Source organism: Penaeus chinensis, chromosome 26, assembly GCF_019202785.1.
Source record: "Penaeus chinensis breed Huanghai No. 1 chromosome 26, ASM1920278v2, whole genome shotgun sequence".
Taxonomy (NCBI): domain Eukaryota; kingdom Metazoa; phylum Arthropoda; class Malacostraca; order Decapoda; family Penaeidae; genus Penaeus; species Penaeus chinensis.
In genome coordinates this window covers 12,566,558-12,586,410 of record NC_061844.1, presented here as the reverse complement: position 1 = coordinate 12,586,410, position 19,853 = coordinate 12,566,558, and the positions used below count along the sequence as shown (strand labels likewise).

The following is a 19,853-nucleotide window of genomic DNA, read 5'->3' as shown; positions in this document are numbered from 1 at the left end:
GATTAAAGAGGAAGGCAAGCAAAAGGCTTACACTTGAAAGCAGAGCAGGAATTCTTAATCTAGGGTTATTTAATCCCTTGGGGGTAAAAATGTGCACGACAGGGGGTAAAGCTGTAGTAATATGGCTGTGGTGTAGTTTGGCTCCCCTCGATTTTCTTTTGGGTGTGTCCAATCACCCTTCCTTATCCGTCTACGTCCCGGTGATTTTGGCGAAACTTCTGGCATTTAGTCCTGGAGAATAATTTCGTTGAGTTTGTTTTAAGTTTTGGATGAAACAGAATTAATTTTATTACAAAGCGTGTCGTCAAACTGCTAGCAAAAATATACATACGTAAATAACACAAAATTCACATTCAGTCCTTCTCTTGTCAGGTAATCGGAGAAAAGAACTTTCCCTGAAATGTGAAAATTATTTTTGCCGGTATGATGATTGGAAAAGAGGATATAGTAATAAAGAACTAAAAATAAATTGATTGACATGATATGGTCTCAGTTAAACAATATAATTCTAAAATAATGTTATTTCTAGTGTCATTGTCAATAATTTTACCCTGCACAACCTCAACTGAGATTAATGATTTTAACATGCGAACTCTGGCACAGACCTTTTCAACAAGACGTATACTGTCACCTGCCCATGAAGTGTTGATTACACGATTGTTCTGAAAATATTTTGAACGGGAGTCACCAGTGGTTCTCATGCAGCGGCCCCAAGACCTTTTAGTACGCAAAAGTAGATTAAAGTATCGAAGTAAGTTCAAACTTTCAAGACCCAGCTTAAAATGTGTAATCACTCACGATGTAGCTGCTAACGACAAACTCTAGTATTTACATTTTCAATATTATATAATTGTAATCATAACACGAGTTTCATTATTACTTATAACTAGTTAATTACTTATAACTAGTTAACAAACTGATTGGCTGAGTAGACAGACCTTTGAAAAACCTGGGATCCTTGGGAAATCAATACAAATAAAAGGTTCGTTGGTTGGGAATAGGTCAGGACCCACTGCTTCTGACAGAGATCAAATAAATCTCTCTTCTCCCTTCAACTGACTGTCCTCCAGTCATTATGCTTGTATATCTGGCGAGCGAAACGTTTTTCTCTCTCTCTCTCTCTCTCTCTCTCTCTCTCTCTCTCTCTCTCTCTCTCTCTCTCTCTCTCTCTCTCTCTCTCTCTCTCTCTCTCTCTCTCTTTTATGTTTGCATGTCGGAAATGGCATTGTTCATTTTTTTATTCGTTTTTTTTTTTTTTTTTTTTTTCAACACAACAAAGATGACACACAGTTTACGGTGTTTTTTCTGTATCCATATACAATTCAAAAGTTTTTACGTGTTAATGACTGATGATTATATTTATGTTCTAAAGGACCATTTCGTTTTTTTTTTTTTTTTTTTTTTTTTCTATCCCAGAAAGTCATATGCAGTTGAAAAATGAAAAATCGGTCTCAATGCCTGTCGTACTTTTCCAAACTGATGGAAAATCTCTCAGAACTGTTGTTTTCAAATATAAAGATTTGAAATGTGTGTAAAATTTGTTTGCATGAATTTGCGGCGTAATGGTTTACTTTTATCGCGTTTATCAAAGCAATTGTGAAGATTCTTTGCTCTGCTTATAAGTTGCCTTGTATTACAGATAAAAGGCACGCTATTTGCTAGGAAGCAGACATTATGATTTGCAGTTGCTTTCCAGGATTCGAAATCACGCACACACATGTACTTTATTTATCTATATATGTATAGCTATACACACATTGTATAAATATGTATACATATGGGTAAACTCTGAAACAACTATGAGATTTTTTATTATTATAATTATCATTATTTCTTTATTATTATTATCATTATTGTTATTATTATTATTATTATTATTATTATTATTATTATCATCATTATCATTATTATTATCATTATTATTAGTAGTAGTAGTAATAGTAGTAGTAGTAGTAGTATTACTACTACTACTACTATTATTATTATTATTATTATTATTATTATTACTATTATTATCATTATTGATGTTGTTATTGTTGTTCTTGTCATCATTATTATTGTAATTTTATTATTAATATCATTATTATTTATACTATTATCATTATTATTATGGTAATAATAAATATTATTATCAATATCATTATAATTATTGTTGTTGTTGTTACACTTATTATTATTATTGTCATCATCATCATCACTGTTGTTTTTGTTATTGCTGTTATCATTATTATCACTGTCATTATCATTATTGTTATTCCCGTTGTTGTTATTGTTAGTTGTAGTATGAGTAGTACATTATTATCATTATTATCATTATCATTTCCATTGAAGCATGTTAGCACTAACACCTTTTGTTGTTATTAATATCATTATCACTAACATCAATATGATCATCATTTCATATTCACTATTGCAGTTATTATATTGTGTTCGGCACCATCATTGCATTACTATCATCATCATTAACATTTATCATTATAACTACAATCATTATTAGCTATTACCTTTATCATAAATAGTGTTGTTATCATTATGATATCATTATCATTAACATGTTTATTCGTGTGTATACCTTGCTTAGGTACAAAGCTGAATTTGAAATAATTTTAAGTAGCAAAATCATGAATATTCTCTTAATAACCCACTGTCATTTTATGATTTAAATTCAAATCATATCAAATTATTTTGAAGGAAAGAAAAACAACTTTTTACCAGATAGATAACGATCACTTCCTGGTATCATGGTGACGTCACATTCCCTTAGATAGCCATCGCTCTTCGTTTCTGTGAAGCAATTAACTCCACTGATCTCTCGTTCCTGAAAACGAATAGATAAATAAACAAACAAATGAACTGACAAATGAAAAATACGACTGACTGAGTGACAAAGTCTGTGAAGTGATCTTGGGGCAACTTTTGCAAAAGGAAAAATAATAACTTAAGTCTCAGGCTTCATTTAATTTTCCATTTTTCTCTTTAGGTTAATTTCTCTCTCACATATTCAGCGACGAATATTTTCTTCATTAGTTGTTTATTTGTATGTGTATGTCAATATAACTTCACTAATTTAGTAGTGAAACATTCTGTGTGTGTGTGTGTGTTTAGAGAGAGGGGAGGGGGGCAGGTATACAGGTATGCATACAAATTTCCATATATATGATAACGGTAATCTCAATGATTTTGATGTTAATCGTGTAAATGACGCTAAATTACTGAAAATCTGAAAATATGGCAGCACCTTTTTTAGATGCGTGTGTGTGTGTGTGTGTATATATATATATATATATATATATATATATATATATATATATATATATACATATATACACACACACACAAACACACACACACACACACACACACACACACACACACACACACACACACACACACACACACACACACACACACACACACACACACACACACACACATACATGTAAAAGATGTTTCATAATGCAGAAAACATCAGCGGATCACTAGCATTACTAACTGATTACGTGGAAGATTTGACAGATCGTACACATACGGTAAAAGCTGTTGCTGGGCGCCTGATAGGCCAAAACCGTATTCGTTGCATTCACTTAGTAAATCCACCAATATAGTCAGATAAAAAGAAGCGATATTCTTAGTCCGTTTACGCAATTCATGTTTCCATCGCCTAATGAGTTCTACCTGCCTGGGGTCCGTTTATACGACCAAGGTCTATATGAGTATACTTATATAGGCCTTGTATACGACTGTGAAAGACTTTCCGTAAAACGTGTATGTGTGGATAATGTTTATATGTGTCTAAATTTGTTCTGAATCAGTCTTTCGCCGATTTTTATATCTATATAAAAGGGCTCGTTCATGTAAGATTAAGGCAACCTATAAAGGGAACGCACTAACGGCACTATGAGCCTTTTGAATGTTGCAACACTTAATGATAATAATAATAATAATAATAATAATAATAATAATAATAATAATAATAATAATAATAATAATAATAACAGTGCATTTGACAGGTTACTGGTATTTCCTAATGTTAAACGTCACTGATAGACTCTTAGTATTCAACAGCCGAGACAGTACTCGTCATTTAGTTAATTCATTAGGTCAAGCAGAATAGTCAGACCCAGTTGATAATAGCAATAGCCTCAAATTCCGTATTTGTCTTCCGTCACTCGCCCCCCGTAAAGCCCAGGCCCGAATCAGTGACGTCATCAACACGCCCTTAGTATTATCATGACGTCATCAATACGCCCTGTAGTTCCCATGACGTCATCAATGCGGATCGGGCCAGGGAGGAGAATTGCATCAGCCTCTGCTCTCGTGCCTAAATAAATCGGCTTTAAAGTCTTCTGCCTCACTTAAAGATACCAGCCTGTTTCTAAGATGAGCATTTTCCAGGTGACACATGCGACATCGGTAATCATACATCTTGTTTTTTTTCATTAAAGTTGACTGACGTGGAACACCGTGACTGGAAAACGTTCTCGTCAGGTGTTGCTTATTTTAATGACGTTTCCTCGGACATTCGCTAAGTTTTAAAGAGTAGGTATTGTTTTTGGGGGAGGAATTTGTATGTGAAGTGTATATTAAGTTTGATAATCGTGTAAATCCAGTTTAAAAGGATGAATTCGAGGTCACATTTAGGATCCGCATCAGTGGCAATGACAACTGTATGTTTTTATTATGTTTGTAGTATGTAGTTTAAGATGAATTGCCAAAGTATTGTGTGTGTTTCATGTTTCGTGGACTTTGAACTAAATCAAAGGGTTTTTATGTTAACATGGTAATTGTGGAGGACTGAACCACTAAATTTTAGTTCGAGCTTTTAAGGATTTTTAAGAATTTATCTCAAGTAACCAATCCAAGTTCTGCCTTGACACCTTATGGGTAGTATTTGTGGGCCTTTGCCGGACCAGGGAGGCTGGGATGCCCTTGGCGCATGATAAGTTGAGACTGTTTTTAATGACCTCAGAATAAAAAAATCTGTATATTCAAATACTTCTTCATCTTGTGTCAAATAACTCAACAATTTAACTTTCTATGAGTGAGTGGCTTGAGGGGAGGGTAGATGGGGGGAGGAGGTCGGCCTCTGAACACCCCCCCCTCTCTACGGTAAACAATTCCCTCACCTCTGCGTGCACGGCAAGATAGAGCTGAACCTCGCGAATACCGAGTGGAATTAGGTCTGCAAGAGGCGCGGTCCACTATTCTTTTTCCTTTATTTGTGACAGTACCATAAACGTTTTGTCCGCTTTGAGAACATCATCTTCAGTGTGTCGTAGCTTAGTGCGTCCTTACCGTAAAGATTACCCAACTCTTATTTTTCATTTGCGATGTCAATTCTGTGTATTATTTGCCCTGTAAGCAGTGGCTTGTTGAACTTGACTTGTACCCAAAATATATTTTGTTTTTTGTTTACAGAGCTTTTTCATCATTCTTTTTTATATTGATTGACATTACACATTTTAAAGATGATTATTAGGAGTACCCAGAGAGGAAGTAAGCACTAAAAAAAAAGAAAAAAAGTGTTAAAGAAATAAGTAAGAATATACAAATCTCAGAAAAAAATTTACAATATCACTAAGCGCATAAATGAAAAGAATTGAAAACTGTAAGTTATGACTGAAGTGCTCCCCTTGAATTTTTTGCTGCTTTGATTACTATATCCAAAGCATAAAAATAGAGACCGAAATTTGCCTCTGTACTAGCAGGGTTGTGGCTGAGACTCCCTATAGGCTACAGAAGAGCCTTTGAGTTGGAAACCATTCAGTCTGATTTTTTCATCTATAGGGAGAGTAGCAGGGTACTAAATCTAATGCCAATGAATTGCAATTATGCAGGTCATGACAGGGATGACTAATTCCAGGTGACACTTGTCCATGCCATGCCATTGTGTTTTATGGCTCCAGTGGCACTAGTTCTCAGGCAAAAGCCTTCCATAGTTGCCCTTAGTCTTCATTTTGTATGATTTTACTGAAAAAAATAGTTATTGGTTAAATCTATGAAAGTATTTTTTTATCAAATATCCAGGAGTGTTTTTTTTTTTTTTTTTTTTTTTTTTTTTTTTTTTTTTTTTTTTTCATTTCTATGTTATGTTAGCTACACTTAATTTGTTACCTTCATGAATTCAGTACAAATAAGATAACTTTCACTTATAGTTACATACTTACAGTTAAATTATTTAATTATGTTTTGCATTTTTTTCCTAAAATGTCTATATACTGTTAATTAATATGTAGTATATTGTTGAATATAATGTGCTTCCAGTCAGTCTTGAAAATTTGTATGAATATAGATGAAATAATTTTCTGAGTCAAACAAGAAATTAAAAAAAAAAGGCAGTTTACTTTCAATAAAAGCAATACAGGATAAACACATTTATAGGCTTGTGTACCTATAGTTCAAACATTTTCAACCCCTATACACTTTCTTCTTCTTTCTTCTTTTATAGAGTTTCAGACACCCCATACACTTTACAAAATATAAATAAAATCATCTGTTAACAACATGTCAAGGAATCTAAATCAAGGTATAAGTACAAATATTAAGAAATGGTTGCAAAATATCATCTTGAATCTGACTTATGCAAATCAAGGAGATACAAGGGGTTGTAAGCCACTTGATCATGTCCAATGGGTCTGCACATGAGTGGTCTTGTCTTCAAAGTGGAGTTGGTAGCTCATCAAGCCTTTTTTCTTCTTCTTCTTCTTCTTCTTCTTCTCCTTCTCTTTTAATGGAATTCTGAAGTGGAGCAGAGTTTATAAGGGACTAATGTACATTGTCAAGGGGAGCACACATAGCGATAAGTGGATAAAAGTTTTATGACTGACGGAGACTTCATTTTCTACTGTGATTCTAATCTTCACCTTATCCTTAGATTGAAAACATAAGCAGGTGAATGCATTTATAGTGCATTAGTGATAGAGGTGTTAATGTCAGAATGAAAATAATGCTAGTACATGAATAAGATTTTTTAGATAGCTTAGTTGCCACATGATAATGGCACATCACAGATCACAAGATTTTTTTAGATTATATGTGTAAAATTTGCTTAGTCCGTATTTATATTGAATAGGCTAGATTATGTGTTAATGTGTATTGGCACATATTTTTATGTGGTAGAATGTTTCATATGTATGACATAGTTTTGTCTTTGACATTTATCTACATATTAAATAAACACTCATTTCCTTATAGATTTACTGCTCTATATGTATAAAAAGGTAAATGTGCTGTCACATTTTCTGTGTATCTAAGAGTCTACCATTCCAGTAATGGTTTCCCCTTTTTTTCTGTATTTCAGATCATGAAGGTGGCAAAGTGTCCCAACGAGGAGCTCTCCTTCACCAATTGTGTCATTGTTAATGAAAATGACTTCAACATGAAGGTCAAGTAAGTGTCTCTCCCCCAAAGTTGCAATACATTTTACAATTTATTTGTTTGTTTGTTTTTCAGAGTATTGTGGTAAATGTTTCATGGTATGCAGTGTATGGACCACTGAAGGTCTTATTGCAATCTGTGTTGTACTTTTCATTTGCTGACAGTATAAGATGACTTGCTTTAAGATATGGATTCTTTAACACCTTATCTTTGAGAAGCTTATCCTAGATATCTTGTGCAAGGAAAATGGCTAATGTTTCATGGTGGGATGCCAGGAACACTGGAAGGTGATATATGATTGACAGTTATGCAGGACTACATCCCTTTAATTGGACCATTTTCCAGTCTCTAAGACAAGATATAAGCTTTCTTCTAGGCTTTTGACATATTTGAACCAGGCACTTAAAGTTTACTAAGAAAATTAATGGGATTGAAGGAAACATCTCCAGAATCCTGGAAACTATAGAAGAGGGCCCCCAAAAAATTTTTCCTTAAACATCAAGGGCTGGCATTGTAATACTGCTGCAGGTTTTGTTGTCAATGTAAAGTTTGTGTATGTCGGTCTTCTCACAAGGACTCGTTTCTCATCCAAGATTCATTCTGAAAAAAGAGAATTACTCTTCTTCTCTTCTTCTTTTTCTTCTTCTTTCTCTTCTTCTTTAAATATCCTACCATTTGTCTTGTAGTTGGCACATAAAAATGTGTACACCAGAGAAAAAAAAAAATTAATGTCTTTGTTGTACAACCCACAGTTATCATGCACTCAGTGGATCATTTCAGGGTCCTGATGAAAAATCGTTAACTTTAAGTAATGTGCAAGATTCTACATTTATGAAGAATCAGAACATATATATATATATACTTCTGACCGTTTCTTTTAAAAAATAGTAATGGTCTTCAGTTTGTCTTCATTATTTTTATATTAAATTATTTATATTATCATGTCTATGCTGACTAAATACTTGAATATCTATACACCAATGTCTAAGCAATATAAAATTGGAAATATATTTATACAACAAGGAAAACAAAAATCTATGAATTTCTAATTCCAACCTACTAGTGAGGCACATCACACAGAACATGTTAAAGTGGTTGTAATCTGTTAAAAATGAATTACCCCACAATATTTTTAGCCACAGTTTGTAGAACAGACAATGGCTTAGGCTGTAGCACCAACAGTTTCATGCACAGCAGCGTATGGGAGATCTTAACTGCGCAATCTTCAGTTCAGTAAGATGACGTATCAGGCTGCGGGTTATAATTTTTAAGATGAAAAGAAGAGGCCTAGAATATGGTGCAATGACATGGAGCTTGTTGAAAAGTTCATCTACTACATGATTTGACCAGAAACACATGACAATATGAGCAGTAACTGTTTTTTATCCAAATATTTATATATTTATTATTATCTTTGTCATTATTACTATCTTCATTATAATCTTATTGGTTTTGTCATCATTTCTAATGTTTATATAATTTTCTATTTTTATTATGGTTATTATCATTATTATAATTATCATTTACTCTTAATTTGATAATTATGATTATCATTACTTATTATTACTTTATTTTATAGTTATTAGTATTCTCAGAAGACACAAACAGGCAGACAGAGACAAAGAAAAAGAGAGATAGTAACATCAACAGACAGACAGACAATCAAATACACTTGATGAAAGACACAAAAAAAAAAAAACATCACGATTACCAACATTTGAATATAGAATATAGGATGCTGTGTAGGGTTTTTATCCTAGGAATGTTTTTTAAGCCTCTTTCCTTCATGTGTCATATAGCACTGCTTTGTGTTTAACTAATGTGAGCAATAAAACATAATTTATAATAACTATAAAATAAATTTTATATATATATATATATATATATATATATATATATATATATATGTATATGTATGTATATATGTATATATATGTATATATATATGTATATGTATGTATATATGTATATATATATATATATATATATATATATATATATATATATGTATATGTATGTATATATGTATATATATATATATATATATATGTATATGTATGTATATATGTATATATATATATATATATAAATATATATATAATATATATAATATATATATATATATATATATATATATAATGTATATATATATGTATATATATATGTATATATATAAATATACATATATATATATATATATATATTGCATATATCAGGCCATGTAAATGGATCTATTTGGCAATTTACATTTGTTTCCATCCTTGACTTACTCTGGGTTACCTTTTCTTTGTAACTTGTAAACACAGAAAATATCTATCCAAAGCATTTGAAAATATCTATCCAAAATGTAAGCAGAGGAAAACTTAACATTTAGACTTAGCAGTGCCACTTGTTGATGTCATGAGGAACAGTGAGCAATCACTGTTCCTCATGACATCAACAAGTCCTAAGGTCCAGAGCTCTCTTTTTCCTTTTCTTTCTTAGTTAGACTTTAGTTGAGTTACAATGAGTGGTAATCCATCGAATTCACATAATTTGTACATTTTCCAGAAAACATCTACCATACAGTATAAATGTAAACAGGACATGGAATCTGTATATCAATTAATTTTTTAGACATTTTCATGGGTAACATATCTATCACATATTCAAAATAAAGATGATATTTTGTATTATCAATATCCAACCCATTAGTGGCATTGACAAGTGTCTTTACCTTTGCACCTTTAGAGTATCCACTACATATAATCTTAAAATTCCTCATGTGATGATGCTAAAACAGGAAGGTCTACAAGTGTTGCATGATTCTGTTTTTTTCGCAATGGGACTGGATTAAATTACTGAAGGCATTTGGTACACATATGATTGGCTAGTCGAGATCAGCCAAAACAAGTGAGTGGCTGATATCTACATACTGAATAAGTTTGTTATTTCTCCTTTGAGGCATATGTCGTATATGGAAAGTGTCATAGAATTTCCTGAGTTATTGAAGGTGAAAAGGATAGCTGTCCTTCTGGCTCTGAACATCTCATGGTACTTTTTCCCCTAAACAAACAAAATGTCTTTAAGATATTGTTGCAGTTCTTGTATTTTTTAGCCCAAATAGTTTATTAGAAATAAACTATTTGTCAGCATTACTAATTGCTGCTCAACAAAATTGCAGCAGACAAAAAAAAAAACTTGTATCATTTTTGCAATCAAAACAATGAAATATTTCTTTTGTTCTAATCAGAGGTTGAGGAATATAATCTATTAGTTTTCCCCTTTTTTCTCTTTCCTCCCCTCCTCTACTATCTCACTAAACCATGGTGATTCTCTAGTATATTACCTTAAAGATGTCAGTTTTCCATTTTCCCAAGCTTTGAAAGTGATAAAAAGCAGTTGCTATTTTCAGTGGTATTGAGTTTATAATCAGTTTCTGTTTGCAATGCCTTCCTGTGTAATAGTATTCAGTAAAATAATGGCAATTTCTTTTATTGATGTTTATTGATTCCCTTTGTGCAGTATTCCTAGCAGACACACTTATGTGTCCTTTGTTTACATGGACATGGCCATTACACAGTAATTTCCCCTTGAAAATAACAATCAAGATACTATCAATACATGTATAATTAATCCCTCTCCTTCCCCAAAAATCTTAAACTCAGGGTTATAATAAATAGGCTGACAAATATTGTTATGGTTTTCTCAAGAGCATTTTTCTATGTAATGATGCATATCTAGGGGCCTAGACATTAGTTACTGAAGAGGGTATCATTATATAAAAAAAAAAATATATTCTTAAAGGTTGACACCACTTTAAGTGTATAGCTTTTTTAACTCTAACCTGCATGTTTGAGGGTTAACCAGGCCAGATGAAATTTTAATTTTCACCCAGGTTTTCTTTTTTTCTTCTTTCTTTTTCTTTCTTTCTTTCTTTCTTTCTTTCTTTCTTTCTTTCTTTCTTTCTTTCTTTCTTTCTTTCTTTCTTTCTTTCTTTCTTTCTTTCTTTCTTTCTTTCTTTCTTTCTTTCTTTCTTTCTTTCTTTCTTTCTTTCTTTCTTTCTTTCTTTCTTTCACTCAATGTATACCAGCCATAAACTAGTAATATAAACTTCATAAAAAAGTATCATTATGAAATCCAATTCTTTTGTGGTGTTTTAAATTAAGAAGCAACAGCTTGTTGAGAGTGGTGATAAAACACTCTCACAGGCTCTGGTAAGAGACAAGTACTGTATTTCCTGTTTTTTTTATTTTTCCCTTAATTTCTGAACTAATTATCCAGTTATTGCAGACACGGTATTATCCTTCTGAAATTGAGTAATTTTGAGTTGAAGGAAATGGTTCATATGAGGGATTAATCTCTTGAATACAAGGTCCTCAAAAAAAAGGATCTCATATTTTATAACAGATCCAATGGCTGTCACTTTTTCATTAGAAATCTTCCTGAGCCAATAACCCTTCCATGTCGATACTCCAGCTTAAGGTAGCAGGTGACCCACAGCTGTAGGTTCAGACTGCACAAGTCTGGAAACTAGCTTACTACCATGCTGCCTATGGGAGTGTCATCAGGTCTACTTTTTACTTATTTCTTTTTCTTTTTCTTTTTTGCAGGTATATTCAAATAACAGCTGACCATCAGAAGAAGTTCATTTACACCATAAGACATGATCGTGGTGTCAAGCCAGGCCACATGGGCTTCAATGCCATCCAGCGGAAGCAAGCATTACTTTCACTGGATCAGGAGGTATAATGGATCTTCAATTTTGTATGCTTTGAAAGACAGAACTAATATTCTTTGCTTCTTTAGAAATGGGTGTTTTGTAGAATAGTACTGAAACATTAGAGATACATATAGTGTACATTCATTGTGTATGCCTCTCTACTGGGATAATAAATCAAAACATATTTATTTATAAGAAAGTGGCATGTATTTCTGTTTTATCACACTAATGAGGATGCTATTGAAGGAAAAGGTAAAGAAAAAGACTTTCCTTAACTTAAAACCCAGATGCATTTTTGACTAGTTTGCAGAGATGCAAAGTTCAATGTATTCTGGAAGGCTGAACTTTCAAAAACCAACCTTACCAACAGATCCAAGTGGAGGCATATATTCATGATCCTCAAAAGCAGCTGATTGGAACTCTGGTGTTGGAGGCTGACTTCCTGCAGAAGAAGAGCACCACCAACGAACCCTACAACACAGACCAGATGGCTGCATCCTTCATGGAGCAGTTCCCACGTCACGGGTTTACTGTCGACCAGCCACTGGTTTTCAAGTTCCAAGACAAGAAAACGCTCTCCATCCTTGTCAAGGAGATTGAAGGTTAGTTTTGACAAATAAGGCTGAGTGATGAATAAGTAGGTTACAGTGGTCTTGTAATTTTGTGAATGATTTCTGTTCATGGTGAAAATGGACAGATTTACAGTCTTTTTGTTTTTTACTACAACTGTAAGGACTGTTTAAGGATACTATTACCATCATGCATTATAGATATTTTTAATGAGTAAGTATTAGCTGCTATGAAAATTAAGGAAGTTAAACTGAACCCCATCCTCCAGAGTCATGAAGAAGTGACACTTTTTATGTATAAATGAGTCATAAATGTAATTATCATGTCTCTTTGCATAGTATATTTATAGGATATGTTTTAACGTATGTATTTTACAAATCCTTATAATATACAGTGACATCAAATGTAACTGCAATTGCAGTCATCCTTAGTGTCAGAAATATCATTTCTAACACTAAGATTGTTATATGTGTAAATATATAATTTACTCTATGTTAAATGTGCTGGAGAGCTATGAGTATCCCTCATATTCCTCAGTTTTATTCTCTCTCCAGCTGAATTTTTTAAATAGAAATCCTCCCCTTTAAAGGTTCTAATACATATACCATATTTTTTATTCTATGCTTCATGTTGATTATTATATTTGATATGTGATATAGTATCAAATATAATAATCCATTTGGTATGGAGAAAGATTAATAACTGCTGTAGGTTTGGTTGTACCAAGGTGAAGTTAGAGGGAAGAACATGTAATATAGATCAAAGAGAGGAGAAACCATTGATGTGATAAGCCAGCCTTTCCATTGTGCGTAGTTTCTTACACGATAATTCAAGAGGAGAATCATAGGGTGGATGTCGTCAGACAATGTTGTAGTCAAATCTAGTAAATTGGAGTGGATGGAAATACTCTGGAAAATGACCAGAGGCAGCGTTCTTAACAAGACGGATCTTCACTTTCAGCGGCGGACCCAGAGGCTGTTACATCTGGGAAGAAGAGGGAGCCAAAGAAGATCCACTTTGGAGTCCTCCAGGCTAATTCAAGCATCATTTTTGAAAAGAGCGAGGGTTCTTTCTTGATCCTTACAGGGAAAGCAAAAGTAAGTGGATAACTTTCTTCACATCTTGGCGATGATGTGGTAAGGAGTTGTCATTATTTCATTGGTTGTTGGGAGTGGGTGCAGTATAGGTATATAAGTTTATACATACACTTGTGGAGCCATCTGTATGTAGCAAAATTCACAAGCAATCAAGAGTTTAAACTCATCACATCTAGTGGTGAGGGAGGTTTAAGATTGGCTTGCACTGATGTCAGCACGTAAAAAGATAATTCTGTGTTGGGTGCCAGCACATGTTGGTATCAGTGGGAATGAGCGAGCTGATCAGAAGGCCAAGGCAGCTGCCGCTCAGCCCTGTGATGCTTGTTTTCCTCTCCCACACACTGACTTGAAACCCAGCATCAGGAGTTGTCTTCGCGATAAATGGAGGGACGAATGGAGGCATACCTCTAGAAACAAACTGCAAGAGGTTAGAGATGACCTTGGCAGTTGGGTGACCAGCATCCATCCCAACCGACAAGTAGAAGTTGTATTAACAAGGCTGAGAATTGGGCACACAAGACTGACTCATGGGCCGATAATGGCTAAAAGGGAAGCACGCTGTGAGGAATGCCAAGAGCCGTTAACGGTCACACATGTAGTGGAAATATGTGCAACATTCTTAGACCAAAGAGGAAGGTACTTGTCTCCCCCATATACACTGAAAAATGTATTGTGGGAGTATTGTGACATAGAAGGTCTTATTAGTTTCCTTAGGGAAACTAATATTTTCAACAAGAATTAATTATGCATAATATTTATGCAATAGTTTTTAGAAATTTAGAGCATAATGTTTATGCTTTGATTTTTAAATATAATATTTATTGTTATTTATGACATTTATTGATAGATTTTTAACATTCTAAATATTTTAATATTTCAGTCTAACAAGGTGTTCGCCGCTAATGACCTTAGCTGTTGACGCGGCAGATAATTTTAAATAATCAATCAATCAATCGTGTGTAATGACGTAGTCCATAACTCAAGGACATTACCTTCCGCACTCATTTAACGATGAGAATAATGCAAAAGCCCCTTTCTAAATGCCATATGAGTTTAACCACCCTCCAAGAAGTTTGTGCACTTGTAGTGAGTCTTTTCCATCACCCCAGCCTTCAGCTGAAATGCTCATGACAGCAAGTTCATGTCACCTGGCCTGCAGCCAGATTTTTCCATGACAGCATAATCATGTCACCCGCACCTCAAGCCAATTTTTTTCATGATGTGATGGTCATGTCATCCAGATCATAGGAATTCATCCAACAGACTAAGGTCATAGCTTTCATTTGTATCTATAAATGTTTTCCTTTAGCATAACTAATTGATCTCTCTGCCACTCTTCATAACATGTGCTAGCACTTCTCCTAAGCCCCACAAATCAGATTGGTAAATCTTTCCTATACTTTGCCAGTAATTTCTGTGATGTTATTTCAGACTTTATTCACTCAAATTGTTGATGCTTTTCAGTCAAATCCCATTTTACATCACTAGTATTTACCTTGTAAAATGGAGTTCGAATAGTAGCTAAGCTTTTCACAAACTTGCCATAGAATGTTACTCTTCCTTAAAATGACAGTTGTTGGGTACATTACCCAGTCTTCCTATAACTATCCTTGACATCTGTTTTGGGATTCCATTCCCATCAATTTTAATTCTGAAATATTTCAAAAAGGAAACATTTGGATTACATGTGTCTGTGCTTTTTCATTCCACTATTGTTGATGTTGATGTACAAGAACATGCAGCCCAGATGTTCTTCCACCACAAGAAAACAGAAGCAAAACAGAAGGCTCCACGAATGGCACTGAATACCTTTTGGTTGTCTGTTGTCCTAAAACCGGACTAAAAAGGGTACTGGGACCATGATACCACTCACACCTGTGCCAACAATCAGTTGCTCAACCTGAAACAATGGCTACAGGTACTCACACACACACAAAACACACACACACACACACACACACACACACACACACACACACACACACACACACACACACACACACACACACACACACACACACACACACACACATACACACACACACACACACATATATATGAATATGTTTACTATTTTCATCAATGATATAGGGTCAAATAAAAGCCCAGGTAAGTTACCTGTTTGCAGATAACACTCACATACATTCATGTCTCATTCGAATGACTGCAAAGGGACATCAAGAACTTATTCATGTTGAGTTGTACTTGGAAAGTGGAATTCAATACCTTGGAATAATCATAAACAATTATTTAAGCCAAAATGATCATATAATTGAAAAGGTCTATAAAATGCCAGGGCTGATGGCCAACCTGAAGAGGGCATTCATTTATGTGGATAAAGATGCAGTAAAGATTATTACAGCCATCATAAGACCAAGTCAAGAGTATGGTGCATGGAGTCCACACTCAAAATAGGATATAGACAAATTGGAAAGAGTTCAAAGAACAGCCGCAAGATGGGCACCTACTCTAACAGATAAGAACTACAAAGATCACTGCAGAAAATAAGACTTACTACTTTAGATGAAAGAAGGAAAGGGGGCAACATGATTAAGCTTTTCCAAACATGGAGATATGGAACAATCTCCCAGATAACATGGTGTGTGCCAGAAATGTGCGTCCATTTAAAAGATAATTTAAGTATAGCAGACAGGATCCTGTAAGCTTAAATTTATATGACATTTATTAAGAGCTTAGAGTTTATTTCTATACCACTTTCCTTTGACAGGCACGAACAACCCACACAAGCCTATTCTCAGCTGACTGGGACTTCCAGAAGATGGGAATAGGTGGTTTGGATGAGCAGTTTGTCCAGATTTTGAGGAGAGCATTTGCATCAAGGGTTTTCCCACCAGAAGTTGTTGAACAGTTGGGTGTCAAGCACGTAAAGGGCATCTTGCTTTATGGACCTCCAGGTAAAAATAAAAAATATAGAAAACATTAAAGATAAAGAATAGTAATATGTAATTAAAGATTTTTAAGAACCCTTTTTATATAATGTGAAATATAGTAGCAGTATTTGTTCTTGAAATGTGCCTATGCTATATGTTTCTGATATCACCTCCCACTCTTTCAGGTACTGGAAAAACTTTGATGGCCCGTCAGATTGGAAAAATGTTGAATGCACGTGAACCAAAGATTGTTAATGGCCCTGAAATTCTAGACAAGTATGTAGGAGAATCAGAGGCTAATGTGCGACGTCTTTTTGCTGAAGCTGAGGAAGAAGAGAAGCGAATGGGCCCAAATTCTGGCCTTCACATCATTATCTTTGATGAGATTGATGCTATTTGCAAGCAGAGAGGATCAGTTGCAGGCAATACTGGTGTAAATGATACTGTAGTTAACCAGCTCTTGTCCAAGATTGATGGTGTTGAACAACTGAACAACATTTTGGTTATTGGAATGACCAACAGAAAGGACATGATTGATGATGCCCTGTTGAGACCTGGCAGGTTGGAGATCCAGGTAGAAATCAGTCTGCCCGATGAACAAGGCCGTTGTGACATCCTTAAAATCAAGACTGCCAAGATGCAAGAGCACAACAAACTGGATCGTGATGTAGACCTTGCAGAGATTGCTTCTCTCACCAAGAACTTCTCAGGAGCAGAACTGGAGGGTTTGGTGAAAGCTGCCTCATCATCAGCTCTGAAGAGATATATTCATCTGGGAAACAAGATTGAAGTGGATCCAAATGCCATTGACAAGCTGAAGATCACAAGAAGTGACTTCATTTACTCTCTAGAGAATGATGTGAAGCCATCATTAGGGACCAGTGATGATGCCCTGGCCAAGTATATTGAAAGAGGAATTATTAACTGGGGAGCTACAAGGGAACTAGTGGAAAAAGGTCTGATGTTTGTAAAGCAAGCCAGATCCCCAGAAACAAGCAATCGCCTGTGTCTTCTTTTAGAGGGGGCACCAACTGCTGGAACATCAGCACTGGCAGCTTACATGGCCAAAAATTCTGATTTCCCTTTCATCAAGGTTATTGACTCACGTGAAATGGTTGGTTTCATGGAATCTTCAAAATGTCTTCGTATCAGCAGGGTTTTCGATGATGCTTACCGCTCTGAGCTAAGCTGCATATTTTTGAATGATCTAGAACATCTCATGGGTTACTCACCCATTGGCCCAAGATACCAGAGTCTAGTGCTTGATGCCATGTACTCCCTTCTCTCTGCTTCTCCACCAAAAGGCCGCAAGTTACTTGTCATCTGTACATCAAAACGAAGAGCAGTCCTAGATGAACTGGGTCTCCTGTCAGCATTTACAGCTGTCATCAGAGTCCCATACATTGCACATCAGGAGGATATCAGACTAGTACTTGAGGAATCAGGTGCTTTGTCTTCTGAAGAAGTAAGTGTAGATGCATTGTATAATCATAAAGAAAGAAAATAGTTGAGAAAGGGAAAATGTCATTGGTATAAATTTAAAGTCATCATAGTTTTAATTATTCTCTTAACAGAAAACCAATTTTTTTCACCATTGTTTTGTGCATTGAAATAGAGGATTTCTAGCTCAGGTCACAGCTATTTAAGAATTCTCTTCTGTATTTAAAAGCCTTCTTCATTGAGCTTGGTATCTATTTTTCCCCCATATTTCTACCATTCCTGCTTCTCTTTGTCCTCCATACTTTTATGCATTAATGCTGATTAATGCCTTTTTCAGACTGAAGCAGTCATGGATCACATCAACAATGGCCGTGTCTTTGTTGGGGTGAAGAAATTACTTGGTCTTCTGGACACCATGCGTGTAATGAAAGGAGTGGATTCACGCAAGAGAGTTGCAGCATTTGTTAATTTGCTTGAAGATGAAGGTGTTTACACTCCGGAACTTTGAAAACATAAGCATTGGAAGAGTTGGGTAGGTCAGAGACAGTTGAGTAGGATAAAACAAAAATTACAAAAAATGAGAAAAAATACTGGATAGATTAATAAGTGTTGAAAGCTAGAGGATTAGATTTAGATAATGGATTGGTAAGATGAAGTAAACAAGGAAAAAATCCTGCTAATTTAAAAGTATTTGCTTTGTGCAGTGATATCCATCTATTTTGTTATTTGATTTTTCTTACATATTGAATATATTGTCTCAGTGTTAAGATGTCTTTTAAAAATTAAAATGAAACTACTTTACCATTTATATATATTTGTCATGTTTTTTTTTTTTGCAATTATTTTGTGTAATTTATATATTAAAATTGACACCAATCTTTGTCCAGAGAAAAGCCTTGCAGAATATCTATGTTTATACTTTTTAAGTCACCATTTTATACAGATCAAATGAGCATTTGGAAGTTTCTGTTTATGCCAAAGAATCATTTCATTCTACCATATTTTCTCTAAATAAGCATGTTTTCTTTGTCAGGTGATTTTATTTATTGATATAAAATATGAAAATATATATTTTATTATTATCCTGTTGATTTGGGAGTCCAGGTTTTAGATCAATTTATATATTCGTTACTTCATGAAAAAGATGCTGCAATGTCCAATATTCAAGTTTTAGAAACTGTTTTTTGTGCATTGGCTGTGAGAGTTAGAAAACAGACAAGAAAGTAGATAGTTATTCACATTAAGATTATTATCAGTGTTCACAGTCTATATACAGTTTTTTATTTTGGTGTCAGACAGGCAAGAACTATTATTTATTATGTGTGCAAGTTTACACATAAATATTTCCCTGTTATCTTATGAGGTTCCTATTTAGTTACTTATCATTACAGATTATACAGACTGACATAAGAAGAGAGTTCTAAGTATTGTTTTTTCTTAGTAATAAATATATATTGCCAAGCCTATTCCATTTGCTGAGAAGGGTATGAAGATTAAATAGTTTCACAAGGTAGGACATTTACAAAATTTATATCCTGATTTCATAATTGAAACTAAACAAGTCCTCTTATCTTGTGAAATTATGCTTTCTCATTCATACATTTTTCAACAGTTGTCATAGTGAACCCTGTTCCACATTCCATTTGATTTAAGGTGCTGAGATTTTAAAAGTATTCTAAACTTGTGGTAGTAGTGAAGCAATCAAGTCAGAGTAGTGTAGATAGAACTCTAGAGTATGAAACTGCAAATCATAATCAAGTAGGCTTTCAGTGTATC

At 34.2% G+C, this 19,853-nt stretch overlaps 1 protein-coding gene across 5 annotated transcripts in view; it reads left to right on the top strand.

Moving 5' to 3' along the window:
* Positions 1–19,146, top strand: part of LOC125038900 (vesicle-fusing ATPase 1-like) — a 52,062-nt gene extending 32,916 nt beyond the window's left edge. Inside the window, exons 1-8 of one of the 5 annotated variants that reach the window (XM_047632538.1) lie at positions 4,258–4,413; positions 7,301–7,389; positions 11,970–12,102; positions 12,450–12,681; positions 13,610–13,746; positions 16,475–16,661; positions 16,823–18,102; positions 18,415–19,146. In XM_047632538.1, the coding sequence (XP_047488494.1) occupies positions 4,381–4,413; positions 7,301–7,389; positions 11,970–12,102; positions 12,450–12,681; positions 13,610–13,746; positions 16,475–16,661; positions 16,823–18,102; positions 18,415–18,585 (2,262 nt within the window). In that variant the 5' untranslated portion in view covers positions 4,258–4,380 and the 3' untranslated portion in view covers positions 18,586–19,146. Of the gene's footprint in view, positions 1–4,257; positions 4,540–4,604; positions 4,668–7,300; positions 7,390–11,969; positions 12,103–12,449; positions 12,682–13,609; positions 13,747–16,474; positions 16,662–16,822; positions 18,103–18,414 lie in introns of those variants that run through there. The other 4 variants (XM_047632539.1, XM_047632540.1, XM_047632537.1 and 1 more) reach the window with 4 other exon arrangements.
* The last annotated feature ends 707 nt before the right edge of the window (positions 19,147–19,853 follow it).